General features: G+C 36.0%; 1 protein-coding gene across 2 annotated transcripts in view; it reads left to right on the forward strand.

Annotated features, from left to right (window-relative positions):
- LOC150081951 (radial spoke head protein 3 homolog B-like) overlaps positions 1-13878 on the forward strand; it is a 136348-nt gene that overhangs the window by 73280 nt on the left and 49190 nt on the right. For both annotated transcript variants that reach the window (XM_090379843.1, XM_090379844.1), the window contains exon 4: positions 9341-9601. In XM_090379843.1, the coding sequence (XP_090235969.1) occupies positions 9341-9601 (261 nt within the window). The remainder of the gene's footprint in view (positions 1-9340; positions 9602-13878) is intronic.

Raw genomic sequence — 13878 nt, forward strand, 5'->3', positions numbered from 1 at the left:
GTCGAAGGCAAACAACATTTTGTTACACTATTCCCAGTGGTAATGGTGAGCACATTTGAGTTTGTAGTATGACATTCAAAGACATTTTTGCTTTAACTGCACCTACCAGCACCTACAGACTGTTCAGGAAAAAAAGCAAAGAGGGGAAACTACTGCTGAACACAGATGAAAGAAAAAGAAAACCAGAGTGTAATGCACATAAATTTAAGTTTACTAATAATGAAAGAAATCTAGTTCATTGTCATATTATGTAATTTCCTTGTGAAATAAGTTATTATTCAAGAAAGTAAATAAAAAAAAAAAGTACCCGACTCTCAACTTAAATAAAAATAGAATTTATCAAGCATTTAAATAAAAATATTTACAGAGTCAAATTACACTTAAATATTATGGAAGTGTTTTGAATTCAGACTTTATAATCTCGCATTTGGATGACCTAAATCAGACGCTTGTAACCATTGTGATAAGCTCAATGCTGCAATAAAATCTGCTTCAGTTCCTGGTATCAAACAGCAAACTAATAATGAATTTATCAATGAAAAGCAGAAAAGGTGCAGACCATAATGAAAACTGATTTGTCAGTTTCCTGGTAGCCTAACTGCTGTTTGTGCCATGGACGTGCAGCAAGTACTGTTCGTTCCTACACTAACAAATTCCAGAATATTTTACTCATGTCAGTTGTCTACAACCTTTGCATACACGATGTTTGTTTGTTTGTCATTTGGTTTATAGGAGCATTAGCAACTAAGGCATATTGCTCCGGGAATATGCAGTGGTCATTCCATGACCTTTCCGCATCCTCCGTATTTGGTGGTGATGGGCTCGAACCCCGGTCTAATCAAGAAGCGTGTGCTATGCACTGCTGTTCCTTCCCACCTGGTTACAGAGGCACCTTGCATACACGACTCAACAAATAATAATAGCTACATGTGTATGTGGCATGAGTGTATTTCTAGGCAGAGAGGAAATGAAATTTCATCATGCTTTTTCAAGGTAATGTCTTCAAAAATAACGAACACTAGACATGTTGTATAGGCTGACAGCTGTGCAGCCCATAATAAAAACTGAATGCTACTCTTCATTATGATTTACTTATTGGCCAAAACAGTTTTTGATGTTATTAAAATTAAATATCTTCTTTTGGGGCATAATTTTATGGCCTGTGACAGGGACTTTGGATTTATCGAAAAAAGAAAGAGGCTCACAAAAGCCATAATCCCTGATGAGCTGGAAAAAGTCATCAAAAGTGCAAGACTGAAAAAACTTTTTTAGATAGTTAAAATGGGCCCAGAGAATTTCTTCGATTTTGCAAGACTGGCTGATAACTTTATGAGCACCACTAAACTAAGCTTAAGTAAAGCTTCACAAATCAGAGTGACAAGGTTAGCAACCAGACCATCTCTGGTTAGAATCTTCCTTCAGTGAACTTTTTGACTGTGTTCACCATGTTTAAGAAAAGCAAAACAGCTACCCTTAATACTTATGCTTTCATGTGAAACAAACAGATATTAAATTAGTCAAGAAAAAAATAAAGACCTTTTGGAGCTATGCTCTTTTTTTGGGCAATTAGTAGTTCAAAAACTTTTATTGAGCCCTTTGTTTGGGAGAGCACAATGAAGATAATGGGTGTTATGATATGGACAACTGTTATGTTGAAATTTGCATTTTTAAATTTCATTTATTATTTTTTTTTAATAAAATAAAATTTAATCATTATCTGGGTTATTCTTGCCTCCAATTCCTCCCCCCCCCCAAAAAAAAAACTAGTCTAGCTGCATTAGATTACAAAACTTATTCATATGGATAAATGAGAATCATAATGATTTTCTTCAAACAAAGTATTTTCCCTAAGCTTTGCTTTAGAAAATTGAAATCTTCCATAAAATGCTGAAAGTGCCAAAGAAGCAAAAATTACATATTCTTCATTTCCTGAAAAATTTAGTTTTTGGCACTTTCAACATTTTCCATTTCTGCTCCTCATTTGTGCAGTCTGATATGAAGTTCTCTGAGTAGTGCAGACAGACTGCCAGGACACCTCACAGGGTGCCTCCATAGCCAGGGCAGGAGCAGCAGTGCATAGCACACACACTCCTTGATCAGACCAGGGTTCGAGCCCATGACCACCGCATATCCCCAGGGCAATATGGCCTTAGTTGCTAATGCTCCTAAAAACCAAATAACAACAACAACGACAGTTCACAGGGTTTTGTCAATGATATACAGAAATTTTGCTAGTAGGGATAAGGAAGTGATTATCCCATTGTATAAGGCCACATCTTGAGTACAGCATACAATCCTGGAGGCCCCATTTTAGGAAGGATGTAAAGCTTTTGGAAGAAGTACAGAGAAGTGAGGTTGGTGAAGGGAACAAAGGGATGCCTTTATGCCCTTACCAAGAAAGGCTTCAGTTCTGCCTTTCTTGGTAAGGCAGAACTGGTGCCTAGTCTCCAGATGTAACCATCTGGAGACTAGGCACCTGCAAAGTGATTTGAGTGAGGTATTTAAGGCTTTGAATGGCTTGAGCAAACTCAGTACGGATGGTATTCTTCCTCTCACTCAGACTGTGCACATGAGGGGGCATAAATTCAAATTGAAGGATGGTTGCAGAATTGATGTGCATACGTTTTCTGTTAGCCAAGGGGTGGTTGATTGCTGGAATATGCTTCCATCTGTTGTAGAAGTGGGTAGTTTGAATAAATTCAAGAATGAACTAGACAAACTATTGGAGTGGATGGATAGGTAAAATGTTTTTTTTTTTCGCTGATGCTGTATAAGCGTACTGTCTTGCATCGTTTTCCGCTAAAAAAAAAAAAAAATGGTTAACTGCAGCCATTAACAACCCACTACAGGATGATTCATGTTGAGGGAATGGATCATAATCTGCCATGCTGGTCCAGTGCGGGTTGGCAGATCAACCATATTTAGCATTCAGGGGCTTAAACCCCAGTCTACTCAAAGAGCATGTGCTACTGCACTCCCGCTCATGACCACTCAGCCTCATTTTCCATTATTAATACTTAATACTAAGAAGTGCTAAAAGAAAAGATAAATTTATAGAGTTTCAATTAATGTATGTTACTGAAGTAAAAAAGATTTTAAAGCATTCTTGTACACAATAGGTAAGTTACTCTTTGGGTAAGTGTTAAATTGGCTGGTGGCAACCTCTGACTAGTCTATTTAAAGAAGTTATTGGAGATAAAAGACATATAAGTATTTTTCTATTTACCATTGAACTCCTCAAAAAAAAAAAAAAAAAAAAGAATTTCTGAATTCAGCCTTCTGCTTGAAAGCAGTCCTGAATAAGTCAAACAAACTGAGAACTTTAGGCAAGTTATGCTCATTCATGTAGAAAGTCTGTTTATATTCCTCTCTTCTGGCTTAAATATAACAATTTCCTTGTTTTTTAAAATCTTATGCTAACATTCAAAAATCCAAACAGAACTCTTAAATGTAATACTCCCACATCCATGTACTGATATCATTACTCATAGATATGTTGAAGAGTGTTATGTGCAAATTTTATACCGGGTTTTTAAATCTTCTAATTCCATTTTGGTACTTGTTTGTGAGGCATAGACATTTCTGTTGCCAAGATTACAGAGATTAAAACAAGTGGAGAAGATTTTTCTTTTGTTTAGTGGGTAAGTACTTTATTGTTGCATGTAACCATATGGTATACAAGTTCCCATTGAAAGGTGGTTATAAATGCTGAGGTAGCAGAAATTTCACCAATTGGCAGTGCATAATTTTAAAATTTTTGTGGAAAAGTTTCCAATACTGCTCAACATCATTGAAGATGAAGCAATAGATGTTTTATAGTATCATTTTTATCAATTTCAATGTGAGAATCCCCAGAAGCTGTTATGAAAAAGTAAAGAAGTGTTCAGGGTCCTTGTTTAGGGAATTGACAAATGCACAAGGAAGTTTGAAATATAACAAATTATCCCAAGTATTCTTGACATTTTACCAATTCCTCAGAGAAATGCTGAGTATGAGAGAATTTTTAACCAAGTAAAAAAAAAAAAAAAAAATTGAATTAAATTCTCTTTCCATTGAATAGAAATGCCCTTGATAGCAGGGCCATTATTATGAACAAAAGTTTGGCCCAACATTTCTGAAGAGTGCAAAGTCTGCAGTAATATTTTTCTTGAAGCAATCATAATCAGTTGATATCTAAGAGCCAATTCAAACAGAAATCCACAGGCAGAAAAATCATAGCTAAACTAATGTTTAAAAGCATACTGTACTCATAAACAGTCCCATGGCTGTATTTTAATACAAAATGCATATGTTGTCAGTGAAATTAAATTTTTAGTGCAGTTTATACTTTAAAAACCTCCTGCTTTTCTGCTTTTTCTGAAAAATGGCCTGATTTCCTCCTATTTTTATTATTTTATTTTTTTTTTTTGTGAAAAAATTATTTATCCAAAAAGTCTCCTGTTTTCTTTCTGCTTACCTCGCTCTCCAGCTTTTTGAAAGTCATACTTTGGCAGTTATGCATATTTAATCTATAATGGAGGTTTGCGGGGTGGGGGGGGGTAGTTAAAAATCCTGCCACCAAAGGGCCAATATGTTTTATTTATCATATTCAGTACTTGTATTGTCATTTTAAAAGCTCAATGTGTGACCACCATGCTATCCTGAAGTGTAAGAAAACATTATTGACCATTAGTGTATCCACGATTTTTTATTTGTGGAGGGATGGAACTTTGGATTAAATTAATTATACCAGAGAAAGAAAATAGTTATGAACACATAAATACAATGTATTATTCAGCTATGTCAATATATTCTTCAGCTATACTAACAATTCCTGCAATTAAAATTTCGGAATTCTTCTAGTAGCATAACCAAGCCTTATTTCTTTTACATGTTTTTTGGATAAACATAAATTCAGTATATTTATTTAGTAAATAACAAGCAGTTGTTATACAGTTAACTGATATCCATTGTTCATATAGTAACCTTGGTGCATTATTCCAGCTTCTGTTACTCTGTAAGATTTTATATTTGTACTCCTTGGTTCTTGTCTCGTCTACCAATGAGAATTACCCGCTTTGTTCATTTTACTTAAGCGCCTTATAAACCCCAGTCAGATCTCCTTCGCTTCAACTCCAAGGTGTGTAGTTTCCAGGCTTTACATTTCTGATTTTCTAAACCATTCTTCATAGAGACAACGGTTAGTGCTCCTCACCAGTCTGGTTGCCTCCCTTTAGCATTAGCAAGGGCACATGATGCAAGAAAGCAAGCTTATATAGCATCAGCCAAAAAAAAACACACAGACTCTTCTAATTTCATCCATCCACTCGCTCCAAATGTTTGTCTAGTTCTGCCTTGAATCGGTTTAAGCTATCAACTTCTACGACATATGGAAGTTTGTTCTGGTAATCAACCACCCGCTGGCTAAAGGCAAATTTATCCTACAACTGTCTTTCCTCAATTTGAATTTATGCCCTCTCAGGTGATTATTTTTCAGTGGGAATATTTAGTTTGTGTAATATTTTCATTATACTGTATTATTCGTTATCATTTATGCCAAATGATCATTCATGTCATAGAATCCTTAAAACGTTTCACAAATTTCAAAATATTTGGATTTTTCATTTTCGTCGTGAATTATGTGAACATGTTATACAATAACACTTAATTGATCTTTTTTTGTGAGATCTTGAGTAGTATCCAAAATTAGTAAATAGAATGGTGCTGAATTAATTTTGAGTGTAACACTTTTCTTTTGTTAATTTGGTACCTAAACATTCTATTAACTCATTTTGGATAGTGGGGCTTAAATAAGTTACTGAACCAGATTATTAATAAGCCATATGGCTTATTAATAATTTGTTTCATTATGCCATCATAGTAGGAAAGTAAATGGATTTGCGATAAAAAAATTGCCGTTATAATCTTCCGAAAATCCTTCCAGATGACGGCAAAATGCTAAAGAATTTTTAGCCAACATAAACATTATCCGAAATAATCGTTCTAGTACCATTTTCCCAAATGAGGATCTGTATCTTACTTATCTATCTTCTTATCTATCTTCCTTACTACTTATCTATCTTCCTTATGGCCTGGTGGAGTGGTGCTATGTTGTTCTCGAAGTAATCCTTCAGGTTAACTATCAGTTTTCTGTTGCTCTATCAGGCCCCTTCCTCCCTCTTCCCGAGCTATTGTTACTCTCTCCACTGCTGACTTCGGGTGGTGTTGGTGGCTCTTGGTCATCATTGTCCTTGTGTTTTGCATAATATCCACTAGCTTGGTGTTAGTCCAATCTATGACCCCGAAGGTGTCATAGATTGGACTAACACCCAAGTTCAAGTCATTATTATTATAATTATCATTATTATTATTATTATTATTAGTCATATGGTGCAAGGAAGCTTAAGGCGTATGCTGCACCAGGGGGAAAAAAAAAAACAAATTCTGAATTATCCTGAGAGAGGCTGGTATAGATAGAAGGGAATTGCCAAGAAATAGAAGAATGATGATATCCAACTCAGGACCCTGGGTGTGCAAAGACAATACTCAACAGTTGTGAGCCCCTGGGGGTTTGAAGTAGAATAGTAGTATGTGTCACTAAAACTTTTATTTTGTTGTTCAGGATCCCTTGGAAATAGCTCTTTAGGCCTCTGAGGTGACATACTCATAATGTTTCTTTTTGTTTCATTGGAAATGATGTCCACATATTCTCCAAGATCGCTTGAGAGAATAAACGGTGCAGTGCATTCAATACTAATTTCCAACGAAGGCATATCTATTATTGTTCAATTGTTTTCATTTGATGATCCTGCATGATTTAAATGACCTGCAGATATATTTACGCCAGCAGCATTCTTTTCCGCATTTTCCAATTCAATACTGGTCTATTCTTTACCTTCTTTTGGACATAATTCATTGTTGTGTTTTGTAAAGAAATTATCTAATTTAGGTAATTTATTTACTGCTTTCTTCATTGTCCTTTTTTGTGCTCCACTCTTTGCCTTTTTCTTTTCATCCATTTTTAACTGAAAATTTTATTAATTTAACTGTAAACTTTATATTTTAAATTCAAATAGCAATAATAAACAAATACATTTTTGTTTGTCAATTGCTGTTTTGATAATGACTTGAACTTGAACAAACTTGAATTGAAATTAATCAACTAACAACTTTTGACCACAGCATACGGTGGGGCCTGTCCTCCTGTCAAGTTGGGGAATCCCGAAAGCCATACGATATGACACGTATGCATTCAGTAACCAAACAATTGTCTGATCACTATACAAAGTTGCATTTGTAAAAGCAAAATAAAGACTTCTGCCTCCTGGGTTTGTTGTGTTTTGGCGATAAGATATAAGAATTCCTTACTTATTCTAGATATATAACATTGTTGAGGAGCTCAATGAGAAAAATATTTTCATTACATGTTGCTTCCCTGGTGAAGTAGGGCCTTAGGCTTTGCCTAATTTTTGCTATATGGTAGCTACGCCCCAGAAACATAGGTAAGATATGGCAGCACCTACAGGAATATTTCTTTCCATATGCAAATGAACATGTTATGTGGAATGATCTTTGAAATGTATATGTTTAGCACAGGGACCCCATTTGTGAAAATCGTACACAAACTCTTTAACATCCAGCATTTACAGGATTGAAAGGAGCATGATTTTAAACAGTTATACCTAGTGTCTGAGCAGTCTTGGAGGATCACATTAAACAAAAAAAAAACTGATTTTTTTCATTTACATTTCTAATAATTTTATGATTGAAAGGTAGTGCTAGTGATTACAAATGAAAATAAGTTAATATATTTTCCGTCATTTTCCACTACTAATAGTATTAGTAGTGGAAAATGATGCAAGAAAGCAAGGTTATATAGCATCGGCCAAATAATAAAAAAAAACCACTTTCCATTTCATCTATCTATCCCTTCTAACAGTTTCTTTAGTTCTTTCTTGAATTTATTCAAACTACCTGCTTCTACTATACCAGGTGGGAGTTTGTTCCAACAATGAGCCAACTGCTGGTTGGAGGAAATGAAGCTGGACTTGTTGGATACAAGCCAATTGCAACACGCAACATTTTTATCTTGAACAGCCGTAGCACATTCATTGGAAAACCAAGGTTTGGATAAAAGACATGATTTTAAGTTGGAGTGTGGAATAAAGGATTCCATTCCTACAAGAGTAATTTCACTGACATGATGTTAGCAAATGTTGACATCATAAGATTTAAAACAGTAATCCGACCAAGATGAATAAAAGAAATCTCGTATATCATCCTATTTTACATTCTTTTAATGGCCAAACTACATCAGATTGAGATTGGCCACAAGAGAAAGGCTCCATTGGAGAAGAGACCATTACCAGGTTATGATTGGTGGTGCATCGAGGACCATTCACTTCAACCGTGTACCTAGAAGGATTGTTTGTGAGGAAAATATCGTGTTGGTTGTGTAGTATCCTGGTGGGTAAATTAACAATCTGTGCGAGATAATTGGTAATTGTAAATGTCTCAGCATGTCGAACAGCTGGATTTGTGAACATTAAAATCACCAAGTAAACCTCACTGTTAGGAAAATTTGACTGGAGAAAGTCAAGTTTCAAAAAGAGGAAGTCAGAGGTCCAAGTGATTAGTGGTTGAGATTTTAAGCTAGAGAAGATCAAAAAAGGAAATCTTGGCATCAATGACAACATTGTCTATATAGAATCTCTGTATGAAGAATCCCCAGGGGCTCACATCTGGTGAGCATGGGCTTGGCACACCCAGGATCCTGAGCTGGATATCATCATTCTTCTCTTTCTTGGTGATTCCCTTCTACTTCTCTCTCTCTCTCTCTCTCGGGGTAAATCAGAAATTTTTTTTTTGGCTGGTGCAGTATAAGCCTCAGGCTTCCTTGCATCATATGGCTAATAATAATAATAAATCATTGCCTGAATAGTGGAATAAATCATTGCCTGATACTGTTTTTAATCCATAAATAAGTGGTCTTTTAAGCTCGCTCTTTTTTGACTTCCCTTTGTTTTCTTTTTTCTGGATGCCCTCCTTTTTTGGTGTCGTAATGATTCAGGGTTTCATAATTGTCAAAATTCTGGTTACTGCAAGTTGTGCGCATCTGGATACTTTTGGTTAGTATAAAACAAGGGTAAAAACGAAAATCATACAAAAATTATTCAATATTCCCTCAGTATTTTTAAATCTGCAGTTAGTTTAAAGAAAACACATAACAGACCAGAATTAAAATAGAAACTAAGTACATTTTTGATAATAAAGATAATGTGACTTTTGATGCACACTATTATACATTGATTGTTTTATAATAATGATTCTCTCTCTCTCTCTCTCTCTCTCTGAATTGTAGGTACCAAGTAGCCATGCAACATCTAAAAGTAAATATACCAAATCTCATGGTGACTTTGGGGAGGATTATATACCTCCACCTGTAATGGGACGCCAACATATGCCCATTCAGACAGATCTTTATCTTGAAGAACTGTGTGATATTATTGAAGAAAGTGATGTCCAGTGTCAGACAGACCCGCTATTGGACAGACCACCTTCTCCTCTCTTTGTGCCTGCTAAAATTGGAATTGATGTAGGAACGCAGATTTATGAGGGGGATGTAAGTAAAGCATACTTATTACCTATTAAAATCAGAATTAGTTTTACATTGTTCTTTATATAAAAAAGGACTGGATATATTGTCTAAAAAACTAGTATAATTATAACATTTAAATGTAAATGGCTAATTCAATTGAATTAATTAATTTCATTTGTTCAGTTTAATGAAATTTGATTTTGCTTAAAGGAAAGAGCTTTTAATCTTTTAAGCATTTTTGTTTAACCAGATTAATCAGTGTTGTGCTGAAAAATATAGAACAATTTTTATGCTGTTAAAAAAGGGCAAAGTTCAAAAACTAAAATGAGAGGTGAAGATATCTTTTAATTTTCAGAATTATACTAAATCCAACTTTTAGTATTAATAGTTTCAAATGATGCAAGAAAACAATCTTATAAAGCATCAGCCAAAAAAAAGAAGAAAAAACCTTTCCACATCACCTGTTTATTCACTCAAATATTTTTTCTAATTCTTTGAATTTGTTTAAACTATCCACTTCCACAACAATCAACTATCCCAGTTGTTTGTTGTGGAAGTAGATAGTTTCAGCATCTGTCGTGCAACCATTCATCCTCAATTTGAATTTATGCCCTCTCATGTGTGCAGTCTGATTAGACTGCACACATGACAAGAGGAAGAATACTATTGGCATTGAGCTTGCTCAATCCATTTAAAGACTTTAACATCTCAATTAGATCTCACAGGTGCCTAGTTTCCAGATGCTGCAGTTTGAAGAACTGAAGCAAATCTTGGTAAGATGCCCTTTTGTTTCCTTTACTAGTCTTGGTATCCTTCTCTGTACCCATTCCAAAAGACCACATCCTTTCTAAAATGAGGCCTGCACACCTGTATGCAGTACTCAAGATGACATTCTTTACACCCATTCCAAAAGGTATGCAGTACTCAGGATTTGGCCTAAACATTGACTAGTATGTGGGATAATCACCTCCTTATTCCTACTAGCAAAAATGTATATCATTGACAAACTCCCATTAGCTGTCCTGGCAATCTGTCTGCACTGCTCAGAGAACTTCATATCTGACTGGAAAATTACCCACAGGTCTCTTTCATTTTGATACGGTATTACTGTTACCCATATACAATACTTGTGGAAGATTAACATTGCATTTGTCAATGGTAAATTTTTCCAGTCATTTCTCTAGACCTTGTTGCCATAGCTTACCTGCTTACTGTCATTAACTGCCCTGCCAACTATGTATCATCTGCAAACTTAGACATTAAGCTTGATATACTTTCATCGATATCATTAATAAATATAGAAAACAACAATGGATCCAACAGCAAATCCTAGAGGACTACACTAATAACATTAGCCCATGAAGGCCAGAACATACACCATTCCTGCACTATTCGGTTAGGTACAATTGCAGAAGACTGGATTTCTTATTCAGCCCATTGTTTCTTACAGAAACTTGGCATTTTCATCCTTAGCCACACATGTATATAGTATTATAAAACCCTTTAGACAGGTGATACAATTTGGGATAAAAAACTATGACACATTATTTAATAACCTTAAGGACTGTAGACTCCTCAATAATGATAATTTATTCTCACTGGATGTTACTTTGTTATATGTGAATGTAAATGTTGAATACACATTAGATATTCTTTGGGATGTGTTAAATAATAACTCTATACAGATTAATTATATGAAGCTTCCTATTAAAGAAATTTTTCACTTAATTAAACTCTTAGTTGAAGCTAGCTATATCACCTTTCGAGACAAGGTGCACAAACAAATTTTTGGTTTGCCAATGAGATTGAATCTAAGCGGCTTAATATCGGAGGTCTATCTCTCAACGATTGAGCATATGCATTTGATGCCTTTTCTACCCCATATCACATACTGTGGGAGGTATTTAGACAATGTTCTGGTTATTACTGATAGTAGGACTATTCAAGACATTTTACATTCATTTAATAATATTCATCCTAGACTCAGTTTTACATTTGAAAGGGAAAATATGGATACTAAGTCATTAAATTTTCTTAATTTTGTGGTTATTCGGGATGTGAACAAAATCCAATTTAACATCTATTGTAAACCAACAAACACCGGTATGCTCCTACATTATAACAGCTATCACCCATTCACCTGCAAAAGGTCTGTTATCTTTAATCAATTTGTCAATGCCTATAAATATTCAACAACAGAATCAGCTTTAGACTCAGAAATACAGATATTAACCAGCAGATTCTTAAACAACAGTTACCCCCTTGCTACAATAAACTGAATTAGGGTACAATACACGCTATACTGAACAACCACTCAGTCTACTCTTTCGCAAAACAAATAAATGACCTGTTATACAACATTTCTTGCATTGACTGCAGCTCATCATATCAAGGCTTGACACATATTTCTGCTGAATGTTCGAGTAAAACAGCACACTTCCTCAGTTCGTGCTTCTCATTCAGCAGCATCAAAATTAGCCTTTTGATGGCATTTGATGCAAGAAAGCAAGCTTATGCAGCATCAGCCAAAAAAAAAAAAAAAAAACCACTTCCACTTCACCCCTCTGTTCGTTCAAAATACCTGTCCAGCTGAGCCTTAAACTTATTTAGGCTATCAACATCCACGACAAGGGATGGAAGTCTGTTCCACCAACCAACCACCTGTTGGCTAAAGGCAAATTTCTGCACATCTATCCTACATCTGTCTTTCCTCAATTTGAATTTATGCCCTCTCAGGTGATTATTCTGAGCGAGAAGAAGAATCCCATCAGCATTGAGCATGCTCAAACCATTCAAGGCTTTATACACCTCTATCAGATCACCTCGCTGGTGCCTAGTCTCCAGACACTGTAATTTGCAAAACTTAAGCCTTTCTTCGTAAGAGCACCCCTTTGTTCCATTCACTAATCTTGTTGCCCCTCTCTAAACTCATTCCAGCAGCTCTACATCCTTCTTGAAAGGAGGCCTCCAGACCTGTATACAGTACTCTAGGTGTGGCCTGACCATTGCCTTATACAAGGGAATAATCACCTCCTTGTCCCTGCTAGAAAAATTCCTATATATCATTGACAATACACCATGAGCTACTCTTGCAGCCCGTCTGCACTGCTCAGAGAACTTCATATCTGCCTGCACAACCACCCCCAGGTGCCTTTCATTCTCTACCACTGTCAGTGTAGTACCACAGAGTTGATACGTTGCTCTGGGGTTGCTGTTTCCCATATGTAGTACTTTACATTTGTCAATGTTAAACTTCATTTGCCACCTCTCAGCCCATCTGCTCAACCTTTCCAGATCCTGTTGCAGCAGCATAGTGTCAGTAGTGTCCTTGACAACCCTGCCAACCTTTGTATCGTCTGCAAACTTCGACATTAAGCTTGATATACCATCATCAATATCATTTATAAATACAGAAAACAATAATGGACCCAACATTGAGCCCTGAGGGACTCCACTAATAACATTAGTCCACGACGAGCAGTGTCCATTGATTACCACTCTCTGTCTTCTCCCCCTCAGCCACCCCTTTATCCACACCAGCAATTTGCCTCCAATGCCACACTGCTCCAATTTGTGCAGCAGTCTTCCATGTGCAACAGTATCAAAAGCCTTTCTAAGATCCAAGTATATAATGTCAAAGTTATTCCCTGCATCCAGTTCCTTTGTGACTGCATCATAGTATCCAATCAAATTGGTCAGGCAAGACTTCCCCTTAACAAAACCATGCTGTGTCCGAGCTATAACTGAAGTCTTGTCTAAATGATCCTGCAGTGCTTCTTTAACTAGTGCCTCCATTAATTTTCCTGGAACAGAAGTTAAACTCACAGGTCTATAATTACTTGTGTCAGACTTTGATCCTCCTTTGTGAATTGGGGTCACATTTGCACATCTCCAGTCTGTGGTTACCTCCCCTGAGTCCAAGGAAGCTCTCATAATTATGGCTAAGGGCTTGCTTACTTCTTTTGCTGCCTCCTTTAATATAACTGGATAGATCCCATCCACCCCGGGTGCCTTTCTTGTGTTTATCTTCAACAATTTCTCCTCCACTTTACTCTCAGTTATTACAAGATTCTCTAGCTTACTGCTAGAGTTGAATACACCTCTGGCTTTCCCCTTACTAAATAACTCCTCATGTGTGAATGTCGATGCAAAATATTCATTTAGTTTGTTAGCTACCTGAGCAGGATCATCAACAGTTGACCCATCGATATCAAGTGGACCAATCTGATTCATCCCCTTCCTTCTAGAGTTTACATAAGTAAAAGAACTCTTTGCTGTTTTTCTTTGCATCCCTTGCCAAG

Source organism: Mastigoproctus giganteus, chromosome 8, assembly GCF_048544385.1.
Source record: "Mastigoproctus giganteus isolate SK-2022 chromosome 8, ASM4854438v1, whole genome shotgun sequence".
NCBI lineage: Eukaryota > Metazoa > Arthropoda > Arachnida > Uropygi > Thelyphonidae > Mastigoproctus > Mastigoproctus giganteus.